The 27104-nt window shown below is 57.2% G+C and overlaps 11 protein-coding genes across 11 annotated transcripts; 6 read left to right on the forward strand and 5 right to left on the reverse strand.

Moving 5' to 3' along the window:
• Nucleotides 1–11: 11 nt before the first annotated feature.
• LTHEOB_9068 (tRNA methyltransferase) lies at nucleotides 12–1144 on the forward strand (the record flags this gene model as incomplete). The annotated part of the gene is made up of 3 exons (XM_035518615.1): nucleotides 12–160; nucleotides 244–470; nucleotides 654–1144. 3 exons carry the CDS (start codon nucleotides 12–14, stop codon nucleotides 1142–1144), a joined length of 867 nt encoding a protein of 288 aa, XP_035369098.1.
• Nucleotides 1145–1312: 168 nt separating this feature from the next.
• On the reverse strand, nucleotides 1313–2274 carry LTHEOB_9069 (Nucleolar protein nop52 variant; the record flags this gene model as incomplete). The annotated part of the gene is made up of 3 exons (XM_035518616.1): nucleotides 1313–1730; nucleotides 1827–2088; nucleotides 2214–2274. The coding sequence occupies 3 exons, from the start codon at nucleotides 2272–2274 to the stop codon at nucleotides 1313–1315; spliced, it is 741 nt and encodes a 246-aa protein (XP_035369099.1).
• A 3352-nt stretch (nucleotides 2275–5626) lies between these two features.
• On the forward strand, nucleotides 5627–7413 carry LTHEOB_9070 (MFS multidrug transporter; the record flags this gene model as incomplete). Its single annotated transcript, XM_035518618.1, has 3 exons — nucleotides 5627–6723; nucleotides 6778–7139; nucleotides 7196–7413. The coding sequence occupies 3 exons, from the start codon at nucleotides 5627–5629 to the stop codon at nucleotides 7411–7413; spliced, it is 1677 nt and encodes a 558-aa protein (XP_035369100.1).
• Nucleotides 7414–8452: 1039 nt separating this feature from the next.
• LTHEOB_9071 (uncharacterized protein) lies at nucleotides 8453–8689 on the reverse strand (the record flags this gene model as incomplete). The annotated part of the gene is made up of 1 exon (XM_035518619.1): nucleotides 8453–8689. The coding sequence occupies one exon, from the start codon at nucleotides 8687–8689 to the stop codon at nucleotides 8453–8455; it is 237 nt and encodes a 78-aa protein (XP_035369101.1).
• A 1709-nt stretch (nucleotides 8690–10398) lies between these two features.
• Nucleotides 10399–12575, forward strand: LTHEOB_9072 (uncharacterized protein; the record flags this gene model as incomplete). Its single annotated transcript, XM_035518620.1, has 2 exons — nucleotides 10399–11563; nucleotides 11626–12575. 2 exons carry the CDS (start codon nucleotides 10399–10401, stop codon nucleotides 12573–12575), a joined length of 2115 nt encoding a protein of 704 aa, XP_035369102.1.
• A 1508-nt stretch (nucleotides 12576–14083) lies between these two features.
• LTHEOB_9073 (uncharacterized protein) lies at nucleotides 14084–16076 on the forward strand (the record flags this gene model as incomplete). The annotated part of the gene is made up of 3 exons (XM_035518621.1): nucleotides 14084–14189; nucleotides 14658–15263; nucleotides 15325–16076. 3 exons carry the CDS (start codon nucleotides 14084–14086, stop codon nucleotides 16074–16076), a joined length of 1464 nt encoding a protein of 487 aa, XP_035369103.1.
• Nucleotides 16077–16412: 336 nt separating this feature from the next.
• LTHEOB_9074 (DNA repair protein) lies at nucleotides 16413–17480 on the reverse strand (the record flags this gene model as incomplete). Its single annotated transcript, XM_035518622.1, has 1 exon — nucleotides 16413–17480. One exon carries the CDS (start codon nucleotides 17478–17480, stop codon nucleotides 16413–16415), a length of 1068 nt encoding a protein of 355 aa, XP_035369104.1.
• A 385-nt stretch (nucleotides 17481–17865) lies between these two features.
• On the forward strand, nucleotides 17866–19333 carry LTHEOB_9075 (Mediator complex subunit Med19; the record flags this gene model as incomplete). The annotated part of the gene is made up of 3 exons (XM_035518623.1): nucleotides 17866–18394; nucleotides 18466–19139; nucleotides 19259–19333. 3 exons carry the CDS (start codon nucleotides 17866–17868, stop codon nucleotides 19331–19333), a joined length of 1278 nt encoding a protein of 425 aa, XP_035369105.1.
• Nucleotides 19334–21707: 2374 nt separating this feature from the next.
• LTHEOB_9076 (MFS transporter) lies at nucleotides 21708–23437 on the reverse strand (the record flags this gene model as incomplete). Its single annotated transcript, XM_035518624.1, has 3 exons — nucleotides 21708–23141; nucleotides 23197–23289; nucleotides 23345–23437. 3 exons carry the CDS (start codon nucleotides 23435–23437, stop codon nucleotides 21708–21710), a joined length of 1620 nt encoding a protein of 539 aa, XP_035369106.1.
• A 407-nt stretch (nucleotides 23438–23844) lies between these two features.
• On the reverse strand, nucleotides 23845–25234 carry LTHEOB_9077 (Vacuolar ATP synthase subunit c protein; the record flags this gene model as incomplete). Its single annotated transcript, XM_035518625.1, has 5 exons — nucleotides 23845–24042; nucleotides 24093–24585; nucleotides 24641–24732; nucleotides 24790–24884; nucleotides 24934–25234. 5 exons carry the CDS (start codon nucleotides 25232–25234, stop codon nucleotides 23845–23847), a joined length of 1179 nt encoding a protein of 392 aa, XP_035369107.1.
• A 285-nt stretch (nucleotides 25235–25519) lies between these two features.
• Nucleotides 25520–26949, forward strand: LTHEOB_9078 (Glycine cleavage system t protein; the record flags this gene model as incomplete). Its single annotated transcript, XM_035518626.1, has 2 exons — nucleotides 25520–25857; nucleotides 25905–26949. 2 exons carry the CDS (start codon nucleotides 25520–25522, stop codon nucleotides 26947–26949), a joined length of 1383 nt encoding a protein of 460 aa, XP_035369108.1.
• Nucleotides 26950–27104: the final 155 nt, after the last annotated feature.

Here is a 27104-nt window from a genome sequence, read left to right on the forward strand (position 1 = left end):
CATCGTCGAACATGGCCGGCCAACCAAACAAGCGGCAAAAACGAGAAGAGTACCGCAGTGCGCTCAGCGAGGCTGCTGCTGAAGGCACGCAGCTACCCAAGAAGAAATTCTACCGGCAGCGGGCGCACGCGAATCCTTTCTCTGACCATGCCTTAACATAGTACGCACGAAGAGTCTTAAGTTGTCGCTACTCTGCGACATAGATGGTCTGTCTGAACTAACTTTTACCCTCTTTCTCTGTAGCCCAGCTCAGCCCGAGCTTATGGACTGGGCCAGCCTCTACCCAGCTTACGCCGTAGAGCCGTCAGAGGACGAGGCTGCTGCCATGCAGACCGACCAGCCAGGGCAAGAGGAGAATCCGCTGACCAAAAGGGGGATTTCGAAAGAGGTTGAAGTAGCTGACATCGGCTGCGGTTTCGGCGGTCTGTTGTTCGCATTGTCACCCAAGCTGCCCGACACGCTTTTGCTTGGTAGGTTGATTTTTTTCTCTCTCTCCATTTTTCACAGTCCTTCAGCCTATCCTCTTTCCACCAAATATTCCTCTTCATTATCATTTTGGAAACGATTGTTTCAAAACACTACATAACGTTCCTCTCCATCAAAAGCTCTCGCATTTCTTCTTTCTCGACGAATTCTTAATTTTCCTTCTGTAGGTATGGAGATCCGTACCTCGGTCACGGAATTCGTGCAGGAGAAAGCCAAGGCCCTGCGCGCCCAGAATACAGGCAGCGGTGCGTATCAAAACGTAGCGTGCCTACGTGCGAACGCGATGAAGTTCCTCCCCAATTTCTTCCGGAAAGGTCAACTCTCGAAGATCTTCCTATGCTTCCCGGACCCGCACTTCAAGGCGCGCAAGCACAAAGCGCGCATCGTGTCGACGACGCTAAATTCCGAGTACGCGTACGCGCTGCGACCGGGCGGCATTGTGTACACTATCACGGACGTCGAGGACCTGCACCGCTGGATGGTCGAGCACTTTGAAAACCACCCGAGCTTTGAAAGGATCAGTGATGCCGAGCTGGAGGACGATGTTTGTGTGGAGGTCATGAAGACAGAGACGGAGGAAGGGAAAAAGGTCACGAGGAATCAGGGGCAGAAGTTCGTGGCTTGTTTCCGGAGACCGGAGGATCCTCCTTGGCCATGAGTGATTCATTTGTGATGCCGTTTCCCTAGCCGAAGCTGATCTATTGAGAAGACTTCGGAGTCTCAAGGATAAAAGTTACTTAGAAGCATGAACATGAAGTGTGTTTTTCCGGTGAACCCAAAGTAACGCCGCGCTGTAACCACAGTGATTATGCAATCCCCCAGGATATCACTCGTCGATGCCTCCCCATTCTTCATTTTCGTCCTGTCCATTGTGCTCTTCTTCGCTTTTCTTGGGGTTATTCCAGTCTTCCAGCCGTTCGTCTTCCTCTAGCGTCTCCTTCACACGAACCCGGATTGCTTTGGTCACACTCTTCTCCCCAAGCTCGCGTAGCGGCGCTAGAACTTGTTCAAGCGGCAGGCCGCTCTCCCTCGCCTCATCCACCTTATCCAGCTCATCGATGTAGATATCAAGGACGTGCAGGCGCAGTCCGTTCGGCACTTTTGGATCGGTAGGGTTCAACGGCGTCTCGCGCAGGATATCGAGGTACCTTTCGAGCGCATCGGCCTTTTGCCAGTGCTGGCGCGCGAAGAGGCGGAACGAGGCGTGTAGGTACTGGCGGACGAGGAAAAGGAACTTGTCCATCCTGAAAGTTTCCGATTCACACACGATCAGCGATCACACTCGCCTATTCTCGCCGGTTCCACATCTTCCTCTGATGGAGACATGGTTTGATCCATACCTTAACCGATCAATTCCCACCCACTCCCTTGCCATCGTCTTCCAAAACGCGTCCTGGAAGTCGAGCGCGGTATCGAGAGGAAGGATGTCGATGAGCGCCGCGAGTTCGATCGCCAGCTGCTGCTGCGTCCGCGGCTTGTCGCTCTGCCACATGCAGAAGAATAAGCCCTTCCATAGCTTGAGCAGCTCGACCTCCGATAGACCTGTCCGTCCGTCGAGATACCGCTTTAGGCTGTCGAGAGCTTTGTCGCGAATACGCTTGTCTGGACGTGGGGGAAAAGACAACCGGTCTGCGTTAGTTTTCTGTTTTTTTTTTCTTTTTGGAAAAGGCTCTTGGTGGATGCGCGACAGGTAATGGTGGCGGAGGTGGTGATAGCGTGATACGCACCATTCGCGGCGAGCTGCCGTATAAAGGGGCTATTTTGTGAGGTAGCGGTCGGTGTTGCCATGGTGAGGGGAGTGTATGCGGATCTTGCTGGCAGGAAAGAGAGGCGCGCTTGTCTGCGATGCAAGAGGCAGCGAAAAGTTGTTATCGATAAGAGCGGTGCACGGGCCGTGTTCCCGCTGTGCATGCCCTTCCCCGCCGGCCCATGACGACGTCCTTGCTTGGGAGCTCCTCAAAATTATGGGTCAAGATCATCATTCAATGTCCCCAGCCTTATCCACACAAGCCAGAGAGCAAGTATAAAGAGGGATCTCACACTCTCCGAACCAGCCCTCGCTGTTACAATCGCGAAGCGACAAGGGAGGCCATGCAGCTACACAGACGGAACAAAGTTGCTGGTCCTCATTCACTGCAGTCTACGACGATTAACGCTGAGTTCTCAGCCCATCAAAGTTATTGGAGATAACTACGTATACATTCTTCCCGCCACTTGTGCCGCCCTTTCTCTTTCGTTCGCCAGCAGTTCCGTCGCAGATTGATGCGCTGCCACTCACCCCAGAAGCCTCGTCTCTTCAGTCTAGTATCGAGCGCTTCATGACTTGAATGCTATTCTAACAGTTGACTCCACCTGGCGTCGAGAAGCACTGGCCGCGTTCGCCCAATCAGGAATGCAAACGCATCCTAGTAGACCTTGGAAAGGAATCTCCCGGTGGGGTCATCCCACTTCATGGAGCCGTGCAAAAAGACAAGAAGCAGCAGACGGAAGTAAAATGCAAAGGGAACACAAATCAACACGAAAGCGTTTGCCCGTCCCACGCTAATCACCTAACGAGAGCGGAAAGTGTTGGGAACACATGTAAGCCATTGTTCTAGGACGAACACCCCTTGCATCCACCTTATACTTTCTACTTAAGAAAAATGTTCCGGAAAAGCGACTAGCGAATCTAGGACGGTGTGATTGTGTGGATGGAATTTATGAGCGGTGAGTTTGTAAGTGAATAATCGAGCTGTTGGGTTTTGGGTGGACTAACGACATTGGCGTACACCATTGTGGGCCCCAACGTCCATCACCACCCCACACCATCCCTTGATAAATACGTCGCGGAAGTTCTCTAGCTGACCTCCCTCATTGCTTAACGGATAGGAACACCAGAAGCTGCCAGACGGATTCTTGACGGGTGATGGATAATTTCCAGGAAAGATCCGTTTTTAATGACGGGCGGGGAGTCCTATGTGACCGAAGACGTCCGACCAAGCCTCACACTAGCTAAGCATGGAACCAAGGGCGACGACATTCAGGCTAAAAGAAGATGTGTTTGTTCGGGTCCACCAAGGATAACGGGCCGGCCCTTCGTATTCAGCACTGCTACCGGATTCCCGATTTTCTGTGGTGTCGGCGTGCCGACAGACGGCTAATATCGACCGGATGGAAAAACGCTCCCGATCTTGCAGGAGCATCCGACGGGCCCACCTCTTCCGTTTGATCGACGATAGAACAAGACATCGAACGTAACTCGGACAATCAACAGCTTCTACCGTGGCAGCTCCTTTCTTTTCTTTTTCTTTCTCCCCCTTTGCGATATACTCTCCAGTCAGGTCCAGGATCGCTCAACTTCTGCCCGGCCCATGGATTACTGGGACGACGCCGTCTTCGCTTACTGTTGCCACGGCCGAGCATCCATATGCAGTCAGTCGAGGCGTTGGGGCGGACGAAGCGTTAAGAAGAAGAAAAAACTGCATAGCCGTGCGCGGCCTATCACCTCACTCTCCCTTGCCAAGCGTTTGCTATGCGAACCGTTGCCTTAGACAGCCAATGGCTCGGGGCGGGGGGGCGAAGTCTGTCACCCCTGCACAGGTAGAGGCCTCGAACCACCATCAACAACTCCCGATGGCAGAGTGCCGACCGCGTGGTGTCGGATACGAGAAGACGATACGCCCGAGCGATGGCCAAAAGTTTTCCGGCAATAATGCACATGCACAGCCAAGAAGTTCTCGACTGCACGTGGCGAGTGGGAGCGGGCGTTTCCGCCCCAGGATGGTAGGAAGGCCGCAGCGCAAACGGGAAGAGCTGGACGCATGGTGAGACTTCGCCGTCACTTCACCTGGGCGAAGGATTCTCGTCGCGAGCCGGGCGGTGTGCAAGAGCAGGCTCGCGGGCCGTGATAGTGCCGGCCGTGGTCGTGTGAGCCGTGCGAAATGCTGGGCGAAGCGTGGCAACAAGCTTAGATGCGCCACCAAGCGCGAGATCGACGCGGCCGGCGACGCCCCATTGGCCAATCTGGCAACGAAGCCGACGACGGCGCATGCAACACCAAAGTTTTTAGGCCGCTCTTGCACGGCTTCGTCAACCACGTCTGCAACCAGGCGAGCGCGCGGCGGGCGGCGGTGGATATGGTTTGATTGCGAGCTGCCGCAGCGTCGCATTCAGAAGTGGGTCGGCGCGGAGGCGGGTCGGCCTGAGCGCGAATGCGGCAAGGCAAGCGCCGTCTCCCCAGCTGGAGTCGACGACTGTGTGGGCGGAATCCGGAGCGCGAGTGGAGCCTCTCCATCATGCTCCCACGGGCAGCAACTGGAGCGCCGCGCAACGGGCCCGTGCCAAGACCGCGAACGGAGGCGCTCGGGCCCGCGCCATTGGGCGTTGGGGCGTTATCGCCCAGCACTCGACTGATGCTCAGCTTCTCTGCCGGTCGCATGCAGGTTGTTGCTCGGGTGCATGTGCGTCTAAAACAGGGCCCGAGCGCGAGCGGCTGATGGCTGACGGCAGGGGCGTCATGCGGCGCCTGGCCGTGGGTTCCCACTCCGACGAATCTCTTGTCGCGGCTTGCCACCACTCCAAGACCCATTATCGCTGCAGTGCGAGGGAGGGGCCCCGCGTCCCCAGTGCAAAATTCGCGCACCCACTGGAGCCTCGCGGCGGTCAGGCGTTAGCACGGTTGGGGCGAATCGCAAATGTCAGTCGACTGGCCGCGAGCCGTGGGCGACGGCGCATGCGGCGGGGTCCCCGGCCTGGAGCGCGGAGTTCGTGGTGCCATTGCGGTGCGGCGACTCCAGGGAGGCGCGCTAGGCAAGCACTCGATACCGTAAGATACCAGCATGCAGCGCCTTTGTCGTCTGGTACGGCAGCCAAGTGCGGCTAGCCCGCAGAGCCCCGCGGTGGGTCAAGCTTTGCGGCGACGCGGCACAGCGCTTGTTACGGCTTGGTCAGACTTCCAACGGGCCGTATCGATGCAACCTGCCTCAACTCTCCTACGTCATCGGGTAAGCGCAGCAAGCTGGCTTCCCACGGCTGGGTCATACCCCATGAACCACCGGTGTGGTGCCTCCGCTCAACGCGCCTGGATGTCCATGCCTTTTAAGTAGCTCGACTCCCCCGGCTTTTTCTCCTGCAACCGCCTTACTGCCTTCCATTCTGCACCATGGCTCCCTCCTCGTCAGACGACTTGCGCAATATGCAGCACGGCAGCGTCGCCTCCAAGGCCGTCTCCAAGCTGTCGGACGACACCTCCAGCAACGAGCGCCATGAAGTCCTGAACGAGAAGCCGGGCGAGGCCAAGGCCTACCGCGAGAAGCAGGCCATCAATGACCGCGTTCCCACCATCACCGAGGATGATCCTGAGGTCTACGCCCATCTGGGCTTCTGCTACCCTACTTGGTACAAGTGGTACATTCTCACCGTCATCTTCGTCATCCAGTCTTCCATGAACTTCAACGCCAGCATCTACGCCAACGGCACCGGCGGCCTCGAGGAGGAATTCGGCATCAGCGCTCAGGCCGCCCGCACCGGCCAGCTGATCTTCCTTGTTGCTTACGCCTTCGGCTGCGAGCTTTGGGCTCCTTGGTCCGAGGAGTACGGGCGCAGGCCGATCCTCCAGTGGTCTCTCGGCCTCGTCAACCTCTGGTCCATTCCTTGCGCTGTCGCTCCCAACTTTGGCACCATCCTCGTCTGCCGCTTCCTGGGCGGTCTTTCGTCCGCCGGTGGTTCCGTCACGCTGGGCATGGTTGCCGACATGTGGCAGCCTGATGACCAACACTTCGCTGTCGCCTACGTCGTCTTCTCTTCCGTCGGCGGCTCCGTCATCGGTCCCATCGTCGGAGGTTTTGCTCAGACGTACCTTAGCTGGCACTGGGTGTTCTGGCTGCAGCTGATCTTCGGCGGCGCCACTCAGCTTCTCCATTTCTTCACTGTCAAGGAGACTAGGGCCACTGTGCTCATGAACCGCTACGCCGCGAAGCTTCGCAAGGACGGCAATGCCAACGCCTACACTGCCGATGAGCTTGAGAAGCTCCGCGTCAAGGAGTCTGGAATCTGGAACATCGATGGTCTGCCTCTGAAGGAGATTGTCACCATCTGGATCCGTCCTTTCAAGATGTTCTTGACTGAACCCATTGTGCTCTTCTTGTCTCTGCTCTCCGGTTTCAGTGACGCTCTCATCTTCACTTTCCTCGAGTCTTATTCACCGGTGTTCAAACAGTGGGGCTTCAGCACCATCGCCATTGGTCTTGCCTTCATCCCGTAAGTAACTGCAGCCGGTCCAGCACATTCGCCGACTAACTGTGATTCCTCTAGTCTTCTCGTCGGCTACTTCATCGCCTGGTTCTCTTTCTTCCCCTGGTTCATCAAACAAAGAAAGATGATCAAGAACGGCACCGACTATCCTGAATACCGCCTGAAGTGGCTTCTCTTCACCGCTCCTCTCGAGACTATTGGACTTTTTGGCTTCGCTTGGAGCAGCATGGGGCCGGACTACAACCACTGGATTGTGCCCTTGATATTTTCCGCCTTTGTCGGTGTCGCAAACTATGCCATTTACATGGCCACCATCGACTACATGGTTGCCGCATACGGTCCCTACGCTGCTTCGGCTACAGGTGGAAACGGCTTCGCTCGTGACTTCCTTGCCGGTATCGCCGCTCTCTACGCCACGCCTCGTAAGTCTTTTAGCGGATCCTGCTGTCCGTTAACTCGTGTGCTGACCTTGACGTAGTGTACACCAATATTGGCAAAGCCCCCAAAAGCCTCGCTTACGCCTCGACTATCCTCGCTTGTCTTGCCATATGCGTCACGATTCCCATCTATGTCTTCTACTGGAAGGGCCCTGCGATTCGTGCCCGCTCCAAGTTCGCCCAGGAGATTGGTGCCGACAGAGAGCAGCACCAGGGTAAGAGGCGCGCATCACACACTCCAAAGCCGGAGCATGTGTAAAGGTGACCTAATCTGCTCCGCGAACATATTCAATCATTCTCTCGTCGCCGCTCCTGGACTCCACGTCACCTCAGGTCTCGAATCCCCCAAGAGAGACAGAGATCCACATTGGATAGACTCGCTTTCTCGTCTTTAGTAGACCATGAGGCAAAGAGAGGCACTTATTGTTTTCTATTTCTATGGGTTCACATTATAATCTTTTATTGATCACAGGACATGAAAGTCTGAGGTTCATCACGACGTCATGTATGGAAGGAAACACATTGGGTACATCCCATGGCAGGGAATATGGTAGGGCAGCCGTCTGGAACAAAGGCATGGCATTCGGAACGTAAAGGATTTCGCATTGTCTGGGAAGCTTTGTTGCAGTGCGGGGGATTAAGTATACCCGAGGGTGGTAGTCAAATGGAATATAGTAGTGCGTCAGCACCATTCGAATAAGACAAAATAAAGAAATCAAAAAGTCTTCATAAAGCCATTCTAGTTTGGTTCAGCATACGTCTGGGATAATCGTGAATTGTTCTGGATATGATTACAAGCGTTAAGGCTTTGTATATCATCGAAGATAGAAATTCTGTTTCGGCAACCCATGATTTCAGATAGTCATGAACAGCAAAAAAAAAAAAATAGATGCAAAACCCCTGTTTTCCTTTCTGCAATCATTTTGAAACATTTAGTTATAGGGGAGAGGGAAAAATAGTAAAACCCACTAAGAACACAGCTCCTGCAGCTGACCAACTCGTTCGCTTAAAGGGGACGCCAAACTCCGTCATGATACTGTGCCATCTTCGTCGCTAGTTTTTGACCATAGGAAATCTTTCTCCTAGAAAATCTCTCGGAGCCTTGTCCTTCGGCAAAAGGTCTGGGTCTCAATGATACTCCAGGATGCCCTTGAAACAGATATTGAAACAGAAATACAAATGCCGAGTCCATTGAACATTGAAATAGCACAGTTCCGTCCTCGTTGGTCCCTTCGTGCTCAACGATAAACCGAACTTAGTTGCATTATCCAGGCCCGAACGCCCCTACAAAAGCCAGTTTATCGTCTTCCAGCGCCGGCCGTCTTGCCAACAGCCATCCTCGCGTTGATCACGCTCGAAGACGTATCGCCATTGTTGTTGTTGCTGCAGATGGCGCACACCTGGTCCATCTTGAGCGTCTGCCAGATTTCGCCACCGGAGCAGGGGCGCTGCTTCAGGGCCGCAGGGGCACAGTAAGCAGCAAAGACGGTGTTGGTGTGGCCGCAGATGTGGCTGTGGGCGTAGTAGCGGCACATGGCTTTTCTCTTTCCGCTTTTTTGTGTTGCTTTGAGCGCGCGTAAAGAGAAATGAAGATTCTTTGGACTCTTGGGAGACGGGGAGACGTGATTTCCCGAGCTTCGGTGAGTATCGTGGTTGATGTGAGGTGGGGTGTTGTAAGAGTGTGATGGTAGGGCCAATGAGAGAGCAGGCTGGTGGTGTTGATGACTGAGCCCTGCAGCTTCTGGGATATGGCCAGGAACGCAGCAGTCAGAGCGGAGAAGAGTTGGGTGGAGGGAAAGGGTAAGAAGCGCTGATGCAGAGTAAGCATGAGACGGTATGCATGGCAGAGGCTTTTATGGGTCAGCAAAATGGAATTGGGGGTGCTGTTTTGCAGTCAATTCGCTTTGTTTGATGGTCAGGAGGATTTGGCAGAGGCCTGAGCGGTGCAGATGGATATGCACCATGGTGGTACTCAGGCAGGCTGTGGGGAGGGTGTAGTCTCGCTGCATGATGACAGATTGGAGCGGGTCAGCACTTCAGCCTTACGGTAGGGCGTGGGAAAGCAGACGGGTTTGCTTTGAGAGAGGGGCAGCTATTTGATGGCCGCGTGAGAGGGTTGACAAAGAGGCAAACATGTTTGCATGACTTATAGTGCAGGCGGCTATAGCGCGGAGGCGATCGGACACGGAGACGCGGCTTCCGCGAACATGTAGGTAGGTGACGTCTGGTGTTGCGGCGGCCAATGGCGGCGCGCGTTCACCGCTCTTCTCGTGCTCAGTGCCACCCAGCCTCCCAGCGGCGCGGATCTGTGGTTTTGGCGCCGCGATCAGGTTCCTTGCGCAAACACGATGATGCATCTGCCGTCGGCAGCGCATTTGATCGCGCGCGTTCCACGACAGCGGGCGGCAGCGAGCCGCCACGGCCACGGGCGCGCTGGCCGGCTCCGGCGCCGCTGAGAGGTGCGCTGGCCAGCGGTGACGCAAGTCAGATCCGGCGATCAGTATACAAGCCACAGTGCCAGTTGGCACCGACGCACCGTGGATCAGAGCGGCGACGTTCATGCAGCAGCCGGCTGCGAAGCTTTGAACACGTAGCCGTCAGCTGCACCTCGCCCCAAGCCTGCGGGCGCCCTCATCATGGCCGTCGATTCTGCTTTTCCCCGTGCGTTGTTCTGCCCACCCTCCGCCAGCGCATCAAAGTATAAGGCGAGCGGCTGTGACTCCTCGCCGAGGGCGTCAAAAACTCTTTTCCTCCGCAGAGCACTGACCGTTGTTCACCGCCTGCCCGCCGTATATACCTGCCACCAGGCGCAATGGGCCGCACTGTCAATAAATCATCCCACCATCATATCTGTGACGTCTTCAGTTGACGTGTGTACCAGTATGCCGCCTTAGCCCGCACGGCCGCCGCCAAAGTTGATCCCTCCGCAGCCTTGTTTTGCTTCTAGAACCCCTTCGTCCTGATACCCCGGCCCTGCCATGTTCCTGTAGAGGTAGCAAACAGCCTCGCGCGACACTGACCGCCGCATCCAAGGCTGACCCGGTTATAGCTCTTCTGCAATCCCCCCCCGATACCCGAGGCGGCCCGCGTCCGCACTCACCCTCTCCTGTTCGGCGGCTTTCTGTCTTTCCCAGCGATAATAGTCTTCTCGGAATTGGCCTTGTGCCGCTTCACCACCGGCCATTGGCGAACCGCCATCTCTTTAATTTTTTCTCTCTTTTGAATTGCCTTGATCGCCTGCACAATGGCTAGCTCCGACGTGGACCTGAAGCATTTGGCGCGCGTTTCCGTCGCGATAGAGCGGAAGAATCCCATTCTGGCCGCGTCGCTGCGCCAGATAGAGGGCAATTCCATCATGCTGGCGCCGCGGCTGTATCGGGCGCGCAAGATGCGCAAGCTGGACACGTCGCGCGACACCAAGTCGCTGTCCAACTACCAGCATATCCTGTGGCTGGCGCGCGAGGGTCTTTCCATTCTGGAAGTCGACGTGCTGCCCTACACCCAACACGGCCAGTACGGAGCCGAAGCCGCCGTGCTCACCTCCAAGCTACGCGCCTCTTTCCTCCACATCTTCGCTCTCTTCCACAACCAACCGCCCGTCACCAAGACCGACCCAAGATCTTCCTCGTCCAGCACCAGGCTCGACCCCCGCTCCTCTTCCTCGAGCACTGCGCCTGCCGTCAACCCTCCCGCGCCTGCGTCCACCAACCCCAAAGCCCACCGGCACTCTGCCTCGCGAGGATCCAACTCCAGCGATCCCCAGACCCCGCCGCGCGCAAACCAGAGCAAGCTGAAGGACAACGGCGGCCGCCCAACCGGGCTTCGAGAGCCTATCGGCTCCATTACATCCGAAACCTCCTTCGTCACCAACCCATACGCGGCCAACCCAGCCAAATCATCCGCCGGCGCTGTCCAGTCGCCGCAGCCCCCGCCAGGCTTACCCGGTCTACCCTCAGCACCCCGACCCTCGGCCTTCATTCTCCCGCCGCTCAACTTCCTGCCAATGGCCGAAAGCTACTTCACCAATGCCAGTCGCATCGCGGCTGCCTACCTCCCCGGCTCCCACCCTCTGCGTCTCTCTGTCGAAGTTGAGCACTGCGCCTTTATCTGGGACTGCCTGCACGATCACCAGTATGCCAGGCGTCTTGCACGCCACACCATCCGAGAGGTCTATCACGCCAAGGAGGGCATGGATGATGAGGATTTTGAAGACGCGGCCAAGATGGTCGACCACCTGGGTAAGGTCATGAAGCGCAAGAGCATCGACACCACCCCGAAGATGGTTGGGTCTGGTTCACCTCCGGGTGCAAAAGACGCCAGCCCCGTCACGAAGCAGGACTGGATGGACCGTGAAGCGCGTGCCGTGGGCGGTGGGTTGCGAGGCGTTGCCCATGTCCAGAACCAACTCGGTAAGTCTCAACTCCTAGACCTCCCCCCAGCATTAGTGCCGATCCAATAAAGAACCTGGCAGCCCGAATCCACGAGAGCCTCAACCCCTTCGAGACGACCGGTTCGCTTCAGGACCTACCCGATCTCGCGCTAGCCGAAGATCTGCTCGAAGAGATGCGCGGATATGACGGCAATCAGGCACTGGTCGAGGACGAGAGCGAGGACTGGAGTGAGCGGTACCACCCAAATAGTTTCAAGATGCGCAAGATTGGCGGCCCGGCCCGTCAGTTTCCTCACACGGTCGTCGAATACGAATTAATCCCCCGATACGACGTGTCCCTGATCACCCAGCTCCTTCGGGCCGCGGCTCCCAGCGACGAGCGCTTCATTGCGGAGCGCATCATCCTGCGGGGTGGTGGCCCCGTCGACCTTCCTGACGCTCCCGCCTCCGCTGCCGTTCTCGCCGCCGCCCTCGCCGCCGCCCACCACCCGCCTGTCGCCAGGGGAGCTGAAGAGCCCTCCGAGTACGACTGGTCTCCACGGGTCTGGCGCCGCGGTGGAGAGAGACTCAAGCCAGCCGCCTTCGTTGCGGATCTCCGGCTTCAGGCCGAGCTTTCCGCCGCGGCACCGCTGGCTGCCGGGGCCCTTCCGGGTGCTCCCAAGCTGGCGGCCGCCCAGCCCGTAGAGATCAGCTCCTACTCGGGGGCTCCTCAGCTCCTCCTGGTGGAGATTGAGGAAGAAGAGAGGAGGAGGGAGTGGGAGAAGGAGATGGAGGAGTTGGAGGCGGAAATCCGCCTGGAGATGGAGCTGCAGGAAATGGGGATGTGGGGGGAGGAGTTGACGGTGGAGACGGCGGAAGAGAAGGAAATGCTCCTCCGCCAGGAGATTGAGGCGGAGATGGCGGAGCAGGAGATGGATGCGGTGGAGGTGGGAGTGGTGGGGGCAGTGTGGAGGGAGATTGAGGCGCTGAAGGCGCGCGGCGTCATGCCGTGCTCCTTCAGCGGCCTCAGCATCAGCACGCTGTCGGAGTGAGCAGCAGCAACAGAAGCAACGGTGTACGAGTCACCTGTACAGTGTATAGCATCAAATCCAGCGGCCCGCACCAAGAACGGGGCTTTGTAACCAAGGAAATGCGATGGTGTTCAAGCGCTGACGTTGGTGAAGTATGTCTCACGTGCGGCTGGGTGAGGACGGGAGAGCTAGTCGATGCCTCTGGGTCGGGTCCAGGGCCAAGCAAGGATGAAGGATGTGCGTTGAGCGTGTTGGCCCCACCTGTCGATCGCACAGGTTGGCTGGTCCACACTGACGATCCACGATTGGCTGGCTAGCGTCGACGGAGACAGGCGGCGGTGGCGCAGGCAGCCGGCTTTGCTGACATAGCTGCTCACTCAACTGCCGGTGACTCTCTAATTTCGGGCACTATATAGAGTCCCCGCAACAGAGGCGTACGTCTGACAATTCCTTCCTTTCGCCCCCGGGTGCAGCGCTCTGTGCCACAGGCTTCTGGCCCAAACGACCGGGTGGCGCGATTTCCATGACCGGCGAGCAATTAAGCTTTTTTTGCGTTTTGGACAATGTTCTGCTTTCCTGGTTGATCCTGTGGCATATCATCTGCTTTACCCTGTCGATCGCATTTCCTTCCAAGTCTCCATAGGCGCGGGGCCCTTGCTGCAGGAACTGGCAAGGGATCCGCACAGCGAATCCACTGGCGAGCGGGGGAGCAAGTGAGCTGTGGGGCCCGTTCGATTTGCCGCACAGGCCCGCCCGACGCGACGGGACCGACAACTAGGTAACTTGCACCGGCCAAAACCGGGGACGCTGCACTACAGCCCACTAAACCCCGGAACTACTACTACACTCTTCCTGCTACCCTCCCCTTTTCCGTTCATCAGCTGCCTTGCGGGGGTATACTGCTCTCCGTCTTGCCGCGAAAGCAGGAGAAAGAGCGAAGGCATCCTTTGACTGGGGAATTGGTGGGTGGTATGAGAGAAGGGGGACCCTTGCTGGGCATCTATTCTCGCTGACGTGCAGGCTCGGCGCGCGCCTTTTTCCTACCGGGCGGCGTTCTTGCACCGCCGCAGAAACATTCGACGACAAACGAAACGACGAAACCGGACGGGACGGACCCCTCCTTTTGCTTCGCACGGAAGTCCGTCTTACACCTCCCACCCGCGCTTCTTATCCTCTACCTTATCTCTTCTCCTTGACCTTCTGGCTTTTGTGTGTCCCAGCACTTGATTTCACGTCGAAACTTTTGGTTGCTCATCTCGTCTCGTTGCGTTGCTGCCTGCTGTGCGCACAGCTGCTCGACTTCTATTCTGGACCCTGGGAACCTGCAGCTCTGGCTCTCTCCCTTGATCTCGCACTTCTGGGCCACCGATATTGGCGCCGCGCTTTCCTTCTGCTATTGTAAAGAACAGTACGAGAAGCCGGAAACGTCGTTGCATTATCGATCTTCTTTTTTTTTTGGGGGGGGGAGAGACCTGGAACCCCGCGCCTCCCTTGCAGGATCACTGTTAGGAGGGAAAGAGCCACACATCATGGATTCGAACGGGCAGAACGCCGCTAGCGCCCCGCAGACGCAACAGACGCCGCCGCTGCCGCTGGTGCCGGAGCCGAAGAAGCATGCGGCGTGTGATGAATGCCGTGAGTATTATTCTCTTTTATCCCGTGGTTTCATCCTGCAACGCTCGTTCAGTCCGTGAGATTCGCGTCGGGTATTTGGAAGGCCAGGATTGATGAGAGGTGAGCACTGTGAAAATACAACCGGACTGCTTGCGAACAATCAAGGAAAAGAGAAAAGGAAATTTACCCTGCCAGGAAGGAGGCGGAGTACACACGGAACAAAAACCCCTCTCTTATTTGACCCAGGAAGAGGAGGAATATGAACAAGGTCCATTACACAAAACATGCACTTCATTCTCCAATTCGATGCCCCTATCCAAGGCTGAATTTAAGAAAGGCGAAAAGCCATCACTTCAGATCTGCCTGTCTACGTACTCCGGATCCCACTTTCCCTGCCTCTTACACTCCACTGCCACCACTCTTTTGGTTGTTTTGACATCAAACCGTATGAGGTACCAAGACTGCAATCATTCCTAACTCCAACCGTAGGCCTCCGCAAACTCAAATGCTCTGGTAACCGTCCGGCGTGCGACCGCTGCGCGCGTGAGAACCTCCTGCCGTGCGTCTACTCGTTGCAGAAGCAGATGGGCCGACCAAGGAAGAAAAGGCGGAGGAGCGTCGATGATGAGACGAACAGCGATTTGATGGCCAACGGTGGTGGGATTCATGGTGGGATGATGATGATGATGAGGCAGGGGCAGGAATTTGTTGTTAACGGCGGTGTAAACGAGGTGGTTGGATGGTCAGATGGTGATCATCATCGGCCAAGGGAGGAGAGCAATGGCGGCGGTAATGGTACGGGGGTGAATTGCGGTATCGAGGGGATGGGTTTTGGCGGGTTTGAGGGGTTTGGATTCGGTGAGATGGTAAATGGTGAGACCAGCGGAGAAGGAGCTGGTGGTCCCCACGCTACGAGCGGTGGGGGAACCTTCGAACTGGATCCGAATTTCAGTCTCGATTCGCTGCTCACTGGGAACCTGGCGGACGTCATAGGGGGAAATGGTAGTAGTGTTGGAGGGTTTAACGGGCTACAGCAGGAGGATAGGGTTGCGAGTGTTGCTTCGCATTCATCGCAGAGCGGTCACAGCCTACAAAGTAAGTCGCATTCCTCCAGCCGCTCAAAAAGCTCAATTTGATGGATTGATCCAATTTACAGACACACCACCAGTCGCCCATCACGACTCCTCGATACAACAACCACCCTTTCTCGCCCCATCCCCCGGTCTCCCCTGCGCCTGTCTCTCGACCATCTACCTCACCATCTCGTCCCTCCACTCGCTCTCGAGTCACAACTTCCCTTTCTGCCTCCCATCTCTCCACTCCGCCCTCGTTACGGCCAGAAACGTGCTCCAATGCCCCACGTGCCCGCACTCCATGGCCACCGCCACTCTGAACATCCACATGTTGATCTCGCTCCTCATGACCGTCATCGATGCCGTGCAGAAGCTGCTTCAGGACATCGACGCCGAAGCTGCGCGCGTCGACGCCGCCGGTACCACCAAGCAGTTCGTCTTGGCCGACGCATCCGCGCCGCTCCACATGCACACCGGCACGGCCAACTGCCCGGCGAGGTTCGGCATGGAGTTGTCCGGCGTCGAGTGGCGCGAACTGGCGCGGAAGGTCGTGAAGGCGCAGGTTGTTGGAAGCAGTAGCAGCAGCAGCAGCAGCGAGGCAGAGGGCGGGCAGCAGGGGGGAGCGGCGGTGGACTGCACAATTTACGGGGTGTTGGCTGCGTTCGTGCGGAGGCAGAACGGATGGCATGATGACCCGGCTATGATCGAGGTGCGGAAGAAGGCGATGGGAGGAGGAGGAGCGCCGGTCGAGAAGATGGAGGAATTGGGCCAGATGAGGCTGTGCGTGCAGAATGTGGAGCATGTGATGGAAAGGATGAAGTTATTGGACATTTGAGCATGGGATCGTCGTAAGATGACAGTTCTGGATGCTGACGTGTGTGGAGGAGAAGCACGTGTGATCTCTACTCCAATCGTTTCGGGAATATATATTCCGCAGTGTAGGCCATTAGGGTGGTTCTAAAAGGAGTTTGACGGTTGAGTTTTGATCGCAGGAAATCCATAGAGTGGACATGTGGAATCTTGACAGCTGTGGGTGACGAGTGGAAGAATTTATCATGGACGTGGGCTTTTTAGGAGGTGCGGTGGCATGACAGCTCGACCATGGTGCAGCGGCATGTAACTTGGCCTCGTAAGAGGCTGGCTGAAGCCCGTGGGAGTATAAATGGCAGCCTCAGCCTCCCTGCCGTAGCCTGGCCAACGCTGCTTGTATCCCTTCACTAAGAGGCTCATCACTTGGAGCTTTCCGTTTGTTAGAGGTGCCAGCTGCGGCTTCGGGCTTATTTGTGACGGCAGCTGCAGGTTTGTTTGGCTTCGTGCTTGAGCTGCTTGCCATGGCCACCGCCTCCATCTCGCGCAAGGCCTCCTCTTCTTCGTCACCTGGATCGTTGGACGGAACATGCTCAGCGTCTTGGTTCCTGCTCGGCACAGGGGCAAGCAGATCCTGATCTACAGGCACGGGCGCGCCCACGCCCAACCGTGCCGCAACCCGCGGATCTGGGGTATTACGTCCGCCCGGCTGTGTAGCTTGGCGTGAGAAGGTTGGCGGGAATGCTTCGCTATCCTCGCGCGTCATGCCGCCCTGCTTCGAGGCCTTCGTCGCACGGAAGGGCTCGCGCACGGAGCTGCACCACTTCTTGACTTTCTTCTCGCCCCAGCCGGCCACCAGGGCGACCTCTTCGGGGTGCGCATTGATGGCGGTGCGCAGACTGCCGAAGTTGGAAACCAGGCTGACGGCGTCGGTTTTGTTGATGCTGCGCGGCGTAGTGATGAAGTCAACCACGCTCTCAGAGTAGTTGGAGGCCTGGGGTGCGCGGATGCTGGTGGGAGCAGTGTGCTCGTACGTCTTGTACAGCTCGAGGTAGCGGCCGGCTTCCTGGGCGCTCCAGCAGAGGATGAGGGTGACGTTGTTAATGAGGGATGTTTTGGACAGTTCTTTCAAGGCGTCCTCATGGTTCTCGATGTCGACCATGGTGAGCAGGACGCGTAGGTTGTACTTGCCCGCTAGCGCGCGAATGCGCGAGTAGATATATTCGGGATGCAGACGGTGGTACTTCAGGGACAGAAAGAGGGCACATGTTGTGGCGCCGAGCACGTAGTCAGCGGGAATATCCGAATACTCCCATGGCACATTTCGGACGCTGTTCAGAATGGGATTGCCCTTCTGGCGCGGCGAGACCAGGATGGAGGCAGGGCCGCTGCGGGCAGGGAGCGCGACGGGCTTTGGCTGCTGGACGGCCATGAGTGTTCTGCCTGGCGATCGGCAGCGCGGGTCGCGGCGCGCGCAGACAAGGAAGCGTGAAGAAGAGGCTCACGTGACGCCAGCCTGAATCCGAATCTCAGGCCCGCTCCGGTCCAGAGCAGCGCAACACCACAACTCCCACCCCGACACCGCCAACACGCCCCCCTCAGCGACGCGCACCCCGACCGCCGCTCCTGCCGTCCTCGCCAGCCACGCGCACGCATTCTGCCGACCCCCGCAGCCGCCCGCAAGCCGATGAATTAAGTGCCGCTACCCCATCAGCCGTGACGTTGCGGCTTGCCGCCCTTCCTCGCCGCCGCTGCTCGCTCTTGCGCGCGCTCCACCTGCGACCGCGCAGCCGCCCGCTCCAGCCGCCATCGCTCACATGTCGGTCGACTCGCCTCAGAAGCGCCAGCGACAGACAGGATCCTTCTCGCCCGCCTCTCCTCCATACCACCTGGCTGCCAAGACGGCCGAACCCGCTAAGACGACCCTTCATCAGCAACCCGACACCCCGACCTCACCACCGTACATGTCTTCCACCACCCCGACCCATTCCCATGCCTCGACTGCCTCGCTCTCCACCGCTTCAGCCCAGGCCGTGACGCCGCCCTCGTCTGCCAACATGTCACAGGCCTCGCAGCCGCCCAACACCAACTCCTTCCCGACGCCTGCCAGCAGCGCCGGCACCGCGTCGTTCGCCTTCAAGAGCGAGGACAGCGACGTGCGCATGACTGATGACCGCATGGAAGGCGTCGCCCAGACGGCGGCGCGCGACGTGGAGATGGGTAACGACGGCGACCACAGGCACACAGGTCACGACCGGACAGGCACGGGCTCATCCGCGGGCGGTGTTGGCTCAGAACCCCGGCTGCAGTCCGGCTCTGGCCCATTCTACAAGCTCAGCGAGACTCGTAAGCTCCCCGAATGCGTGCATGTGCTATGCTTTGCCAAGTAGTCTTCTGTTAACACTGGCTTGTAATAGCGTACCCAATGTCGCGACCCCATGTTTCGCACGACTTGGTAGCGCTGTACGGCCTTCACCGCATCACGCAGAGTGTCGCTCGCTTCGACCCCAAGACGGGCGAGAAGATCAACAAGTTGCGCAAATCGTACGAGAGTCACGTCAAGGACTTCAAGATCTCCGGCGGCAAGAGTAGACCCGAAGCCGCCCCCGGTCAGTTGATGAATTTGCTTCACTTTCCCGATGAAGAGTACCATTTGCAGCGTGTGAGAGGCAATGAGATGGAGAGCGCGCAACAACGCCTCCTCGCCAAGCTGAACGGAGGCGCTTTGAAGATGAGCCCTGGCAAGCTTTCAAAGGAAGAGGACAGCAAATGGAAGACAAGAATCGGCACCGATGATGGCACCTCGGCGAAGCGTCCTGCTGCCGATGTGCTGGACGGCACGGGCAAGAAGCTCAAGCCCGGTCAGGTTATGCAGGGCGGCCGAAACTCAGCAACGTCATCGCCCGCAATGCGCCCGTCCCCCGCTGCGAAGCCAGCCATCCGCCCGGATCGCGCGGGCAAGAAGCGCAGCTATTTGGATTCGAGTTTCAAAGGCTATGGCGAAGGATACGGCGACGACGACGGTGTCGGCGAGTCGACCGGCGGCGAGGACAATGGAAGGGGCGCCGGCGCCAAAAAGAAGCGCAGGAAGGTATGAGGTGCTTCTCGTTCCTTTTGCCATCCACGACGATTTCTTTGTCGACATTTCTTTGGACCTCTTTTTTCCACATCGATGCCCAACAACCGACTGACCACTTCTGCGCTCAACAGGACTTTGCTGCCGGCAGTCCTCTCGGGTTCGACGAGCGCCGACACAACGTCGGAATGGTCGGCGTCCGCCATTAGTGAAGTAGCCCATCCGGCCGGAGACTGTCGGATTCCGATTCCTTGAACGCACGTCGGCACTACCACCGCACGAAATGGTCCTCGGTGTCTGAGGTTATCCCTGCACGGGCTTCGCCTCGCAGTGGACGAGCGCAACAGGCTTCACGATGTCGCGTCATGCATCACCAGCCATGCCTCCGCCCTGGTCGAGAAACCCCCGAGCATTGAAGATGCGTCGACGGGGTCCGCGAACCGATATTCGTTCAACATGTTCAAAATTTTGCTATACCCGCTTTTGAGCGTGTTTCTTTTTCTCTTCTTTTTTTTGCTTTTCCCTCCCGCAGTCGCATGCATCTAAAGTCAAGGAGCAGAGGATCAGTTCTGGGTTAGGGACAGGGCGTTTTAATGGTGCTCCCTATTTTCCCCTCTGACGTCGGCCGCATGGCGATGATGGTATTAGTATTGTCTTTATTCTGGGTGGGGTATCTGGGCGCATTCTCTGCTTTGCTTTTTGCTTCCTGATCATTTGTTTGACAGGGCTTTCGCCGGTTATTCATCGCAACGTCACGGGGGAGAGCGTATGGACTGCGAAAACACGACACGAATTAGAATGGGCAGTTCACTTGGTGATACTCGCAAGATGCGATGGCGAGGTTTGTGGGTCTGGACTGGACCTCGATTGGGGTGGCAGCCTTTTGGTTTCTTCTTTTCCCCCCTTTTTGGTTTTGTTGGGCTTCAAAGCGTGCAGTGGCTTTCTCGGCTTGGTCGGGCCAGCCGCGTTTCCTGGCTTTCTTTGCTGCTCTTCGTCCTCTGTACAGCCATTGGCGCCGCTCGCTTAGATCCTGCTGGCTGCCGGGCTGCAGTATGGGGTCGTCTGGGTGGGCTTGAGACGCTGGGCGGCAGCGGTTTGCCTTGCACCTCGGTCGATTCGCCGGGCGCGGTTATGGATACCCGCATAGATGCAAAGTCAACCAACACATGCTGAAAATAAAAAAAATGGAAGGATCTTGAATAAGATGATACACTGTTCTCTTATGCGGAGTAGTGTTTAATGTCACGGTCTGCGACTGTTTTGGTTTCACTGCTCGACGCGGTGGTCCTGGATTCACCATGCCAATCATCAAAGACTGGCCGGCCCCTTTTGGGGATGTTGACAGACCATGTAGGCTTGGTAGGATCTTACTGGACCATCGTACGAGGTTTGGCCGAGGCCGTTTAAGCATTCTTCCGGCGATGAACTCGACCCCTTTCGTGCATGTTGGACTGATACAAAATGCCTGTTTATTTTTAGCCTCTATTTCAGCTGTGCAAAGACCCAATCATCTCCTAATCACTGTGGCATAACGTGGTGTGATATATGAATCTGCAACCTGCCGCCTTTAAAAGTGGCCATTGCCGACCGACTCGGCCGTATCTTGAGCTATCGCTTCCACGATCCGACATCTTCCGCTAAACTCGACCTTCTCTCCCGCTCGACAGACCCATTTGCTTCTCATTGCCTCCGCCATTGCTAATAATATCTGTTAAACCGCTTCGTCGTCGGTATGCGCAATGATTCGCGTTCCGGTTTGTGAGAGGGATCAAAAGTTTCTACCCAGTACGCTCCTTGGAGTGCAGGGGCCACTTTCTTTTGGACAATATCCTCAACTGCTTGGAACAATGGCAATTGCCTAGACTATAGTGAGTGTCGCTTTAGAATAATCAGCGACGCTTTGTGTTACCTCCAAGACTATTTTTAATTGTTGGCCGCTAACAGAAAGGCGCGAAGTCGGCAGGAGGATGCGCAAAAAGTGCGCAGGCCTCGGCTCGAACTCGAGGATTCGGCAAAAAAAATTTGCAATTTCATGCATTTTAGCTGAAAGTGGTTTCGATCCACTGTCCTCCGGGTTATGAGCCCGGCGCTATTAAATTTGTTAGTGACCGAATTACGAATATTCGAGTGGGAACTGCTTACCGCTTCCGCTGCGCCATTCAGCTTTTTTTGTGGTAATGTTTTGAACCGCATATTATATATACACAGTAAAATGAAACAGCATGAAAGGCTATCATCATTTCCCGGCCCATATATGCTAGAATGCCTAGTTCTGAATTATATTTAGAACTGTCTAAGCTCATTCTTATTGAGCACCCATAAACTGCCGTCACCGTTTAGGTAATATGGAAGAACCAATCTAACAGTCAGATTTCAACTTTCTCGAACGCCCACTTCAGGAACACCCATGGGAAAGCTGTGCCGAACCCCCCATATGCGATGATGCGAGGATGAGGGCATGTGAAGGCTGCTTCCTGTAGATTGAGATTGATTGTAAAGGCTAGCTATTGGTCCGCTTTCTAACCACCGTGCACCATGGAGTTCCTGAATACGTAGCAGTTTCCCCTGAATGCCCGTCATCAATCATGCCTGTACTTCTGGCCTGCTGGGCTCCTTCAAGCCAGTTTTGTGCTCCGTATGCTCCTCCCTTAGGACCAACCTGCCAACGAAAAGGCTCGCCACGCCCCCGATAACGGCAATGCCCGTGTACAAAATCCACAGATTCCGCAGACTCCACGCGTAAGCGTCTTCTACCGTAGCCCGCTGCAAGCCATCCTGAAGCGTCTTCACAAGGTCGACATTGGCTGCGGCTTCCGGGCCGGACAGGGCTTCGATGAGATGGGAGTCAAGCCCGGCGGCCTTGAGATACGGCGCCCGCGATTTCAAGCCGTTCTGCAGCAGGACACCCCCAATGACGATGGAGAAGGCAGCCGCGAGATTGCGAGCAAAAGCAGTGGCTGCAGTGGCCGTAGCAGTGTCCTCGGAAGAGACGAAGGCCTGGACAGCTATGATCGGCGGCTGGAAGCAGAGGCCTGAGCCGGCGCCTGCAATGATTTCGACTCCGACGATCAGGGCGTTGGAGGCGTCGGCCTTCAAGAGCATGTAGAGCCCGGTGCCCAAAGACAGGAGAAAGAAACCTAACCGCAAAGGGTGCAAGTACTCTCCGGTTTGGTGGGTGAAGATGGCGACCGCAAGGCCAGTCAGTGCTGTGCTCAGCACCAATGGAAGGACGAGAATACCGGAGCGGATGGGGGTGAGCTGCTTGGCAGACTGGAGGTACAGAGGCAGGAAGTACTCGCCAGCCATGAAAACCATGCTGTGCATGGATACGGCTGCAAGGGCTGCGAGATTGGATTTGTTGCGGAAAACCCTCAGCGGCATCAAGGGGTTGTTGGCCAAGCTGACCTCATTGAAGGCGAACACGACGGACAAGAGACAGCCGAAGACAAGCAGACAGACGATCTTTGGGGAATTCCACGGGTAGATGACGCCGCCAAAGTCCAGAGCCAGCAGAATCATGAGAGTCAGGCCTATGATGGCTAGCATGCCTGTCCAGTCGATTGCACGGAGGCCGTCGCCAAGTTTGGTCCGCGGGTTGTGGATATCGAGCAAGAACAAGACGAGCAGGAATCCCAGAACGCAGATGGGAATATTCATCCAGAAGATCCATCGCCAGGACGCTAGCTCAGCCAGTGTTCCTCCAATCAGAGGACCCACGCCTGCAGAAAGGGCGAAGTTCAGCTGGAAAAGGCCCAGGTAAAGGGTGCGTTGCCTGACACTGAAGAGGTCGGAGATGATGGCCGCTGGCAGCTGTAGGAGAGCACCGCCAGCAACGCCTTGGAGGGCACGGCCGCACAGCAACGTAGCAACATTGCGGGACAGTGCACATATGACGCAGCTGACGGCGTAGAGACCGATGTTGATGAGGATAATGGGTTTCCTGCCCCAGATATCGCTAAATTTGGCCCAAAGCGGAAGCGTGCACGCTTTTGCCAGCATAGAAGCCCCGCCGATCCACTTGAGAAGCATAAGTCAGACTTTTCGGCAATCATCATGCGGACAACCCACTTACAGTGTAACCCGTAGCGGAGTGCAGTTCTGACACGATCACAGGTATGGCGGTGGAGACTACGGTCGAATCCAGAGCCGCAATGAACGCCGAAAGCTAGGCATTATTCAATTTCTGTTTCTGAATTCGAGCAAGATGAAGCAATACTAACATAAAGCGCAAGCAGAATGAAATATAGCCGCCATCGCCCCTTGGTCTGGGAAGAGGCTTCGAGGGCGGGCTCCGATATCTGCAAGCTGGCCATCCTCCGTAGTGTCGTGTTTTGCAGCTGGCGGCATACGGTGCGAGAGCATTAAATCAACAGGCCAGCTGAGCTCGGACGCGATTGCGTGCAACATCTCTAGGATAACGCCAGCGAACCGGGTACTCCCGACACGGCGGAACCGCGGGCGATACTCCGAGATACTACACAGTACCACTGGTACTCTATTCACATGAAGTTTTTGTACCGTTTTAAACATTTACACCCGGATACTTGCTTCAGCTACCCGAGCAGAAAGAGCGTGATATCATTTGCAGCTTTCAGGACAAGCAATACTGTATCAGTGGGCGGCGAGTACACAGGATCCCCCCCAAAAACTAGCAACGCGGTAAATTTATTAATAGAATGCTTTCTTTCCTCGTGTTAAAAGCGTACATAAAATCCCATAACTATTGGATCTCGAATTCGTAGTAAACGTAGGGCGTGTACTCGGAATCGCCATGGCCCGCTGCCTGCAGCTCGGCGTTGACGGCCGAGTCATCCTTCTTGACACGGCCTTGCTTGTCCCTGCCAAACGCGTTGCCGCCCAGGTATGAGTAGTTCGCATCCAGATTTGTCTTTGCCTTCTTGGCGAGCTTCTCGTTGGTCTGCTGGTGCGTCAGCCGCCAGTTTCCTCGCACCATGGGAGGCTACTCACCTGCACTAATCCACACACAAACTCCAGAGGCAGGCCGTAGCGCAGGACCGTCTCGACGAAGACGCGGAGAGCGAGCACGTGGATCCAAATCATGGCACTCTCCGAGTAACCGGTGCGACCAAGGCGCAGAGCCTCGCCCCAAACCTTGCGCTCCTCCTTCTCCAGACGGTCGACCTCGCGCGCCTCCTCCTCCTTGGAGCCCTCCTTGTACTTGAAATCACGCGGAGTCCAACGCTTCTCGCGGCATTTGTGCACAAACTCGGCCGAGTGCTTCTTGAAGGAGGCGACGGCGAACAGGGAGAACTCGTCGTCCTTGGCGACCTGAGTGGCGGACCGAGGGACGACCATAGGCGCCAGAGTCTCGTAGCTCTTCAGGAAATCCTTCACCGAGGTGTTGGGGACAGCGATGAGGTGTGTCTCGAGGTACTCTGACTCTTGGACGAGGGCCTCCGGTGGGACAATCGAGGCAAGAGACTTGGTGGCGAGGTTACCGCTGGCACGAACGTCAGCATGTATCGATACAGGAAGCCGGATGATGGGTGGCCCACGTCTGCCGTCTTTGGCTGGCGGCCAGGTTCGTCTTCACCTGGTTGTACTGGTTGAATTTGCCCTTGACGTCGTTGTCGATCCCGGCAAGTTCCTACGGCAGCCGTGTGAGCTCACTGATCCGACTGGCTAGAGGGGCAGGCGGCTCGACCTTCTGCAGCGAGTCTATGAGGTCGGCGATGGGCTTGTCGGCGCGGTACTTGACCTTATTCCACTGGAAGGAGCGCAGGTACTGCTCGACCGGCTCTACTGACAGTCAACAGCGGCTCGTCGGCGAGTTAGGGCACGCACGCACTGTCGTTGATGGTCTTCTGCTGGGCGATCTTCTCCTCGTCGCCGTCGAGGATGCCGCGCAACGAGTCTCCAACCTTGTTCACAACCTGCTCGCAGGCCGAGTTGAGCTTGGCGAGGTCGTCGGCCTGCTGCACGAGGGCATCGAGGGTGCCGATCTTGAAGTTGGGCAGGCTGAAGGGATAGGTGGTGCCGACGTCGTTGGAGACGGTGGAGCGCAGCGCGGTGAGGGCCTCTTCACGGTCGTTGGACGGCGCTATCGACGTGGGCAGCGACACCAGCAGGTATTTGGAGAGTTTCGACATGGTGCCGGCGGGGGTCGGCAGGGAGCGCGGGCGGAGGGAGTGGCGGGCGCGGGGCAGACCGGGGTGGGGATGACGATGCAGGCGGTGGTGGTGGTGTTGTTGCAGCTCTCAGCTAAACTACCGTAGCAGCCCGAGAGCTCGCGGGAGCGCACGTTCGTCATGGGGCGCGTGCTGCAGCGAGCTCCCCGCCGAGCTAGGTAGGCCGGCCATCATCGGGAACTTCGCCAGCTACCCGCTCCTCGTCTCTTCCCCTCCCCAACCCTCGCCAAAAAATCCTCACCAGCCATGGCCGCCCGAAGAGGAGCTGCATTGTTCGCGCCCTGCGCCAATGGCCTTGTTCGCCCGCGCGCCCTTTCAATTCTGAGCAGAGCACAGCAGCTTCCCGCAAGCCGATGCCGCACCACCGGCCCGCTGCTCACCACCCTGCTCTCGTCCCGTGCGAGGCTCTACAGCTCCGAGCCCGCTCCAGAGAAGACGCCTCTCTATGATCTCCACGCCAAGTATGGCGCCAAGTTCGTGCCCTTCGGCGGCTTCCAGATGCCCGTGCAGTACTCGGACCTGTCGCTGGCCGAGTCACACAACTGGACGCGCGAGAAGGCCAGCTTGTTCGATGTGAGCCACATGTACGCACGCCAATCCCGAGTCCGCGTCCACTGCTAAGTATCCACAGGGTCCAGCACTACTTCAAGGGCCCCGGCGCCGCTGCTTTCCTCGAGCGCATCACGCCCGCGTCCGCGAGCACTCTTGCTGACAACACCTCCACCCTGTCCACCCTGCTGCACCCCCACACCGGCGGCATCGTCGACGACACCATCATCACCAAGCTGCCCGGGGACGTCTTCTTCGTCGTCACCAACGCCGCCTGCCGCGACAAGGACTCGGCCTACCTCTCCGGCGAGCTCGACTCCTTCAAGGCCGAGCATGGCGAGGACGGCAACACGGCCGTGACCTGGGACCGTCTGGACGGCCGTGGCCTGATCGCCATCCAGGGCCCTGTCGCCGTCGACATCGTCTCGGCCATCCTCCCCGCCGAGTCGCGCGACCTGTCCAATCTCTACTTTGGCCAGAGCCGCTCGCTGTCGTTCAAGTTGCCCACCGGCGAGACCGTTTCGGACGTGCTCGTCTCTCGCGGCGGCTACACGGGCGAGGATGGCTTCGAGATCTCCGTGCCTGGAGAGCACACGACCGCCCTGGCCCAACTGCTGCTCGAGACGGGCGGCCCGGACAAGCTCCGCTGGGCCGGCCTGGGCGCCCGCGATAGCCTCCGCCTCGAGGCCGGCATGTGTCTGTACGGCCACGACCTGGATGACACCACCACGCCCGTCGAGGGCGCTCTCTCGTGGATCATCCCAAAGGACCGCCGCGAGAAGGGTGGTTTCCATGGCGCTGACGCCATCCTTGCCCAGCTCAAGCCCAAGAGCAAGGGCGGTGCTGGCGTCGACAGACGGCGCGTCGGCTTCATCGTCGACGGCGCCCCTGCCCGTGAAGGCGCCGAGATCGTCGACGAGACCGGTGCTTCCATCGGCAAGATTACCAGCGGCTGCCCCAGCCCGACGCTCAAGAAGAACATCGCCATGGGCTACATCAAAGACGGCAAGCACAAGAGCGGAACCGAGGTCCAGGTTGTTGTTCGCGGTAGGCCTAGGAAGGCTGTTGTGACCAAAATGCCGTTTGTGCCGTCAAAGTATTGGAAAGGTGGAGCCTCGCCTGCCTGAGCTGGGGATTATTTTGCCAAAAGGGGAAATAAAATTTAGGAAGGTGAGTCAGAGTCAAAGGAGGGAAACTTAACTTTTTCCTTGGAGTAAAAGGAATGTGTAAGAGATCGCGTGGGAGATGTTTGCACTTAACGTGCAACGACGATTGTCGTACG

The sequence above is a fragment of the Lasiodiplodia theobromae genome, assembly GCF_012971845.1.
Source record: "Lasiodiplodia theobromae strain AM2As chromosome Unknown scaffold_30, whole genome shotgun sequence".
In the NCBI taxonomy this organism is placed as follows: Eukaryota; Fungi; Ascomycota; class Dothideomycetes; order Botryosphaeriales; family Botryosphaeriaceae; genus Lasiodiplodia; species Lasiodiplodia theobromae.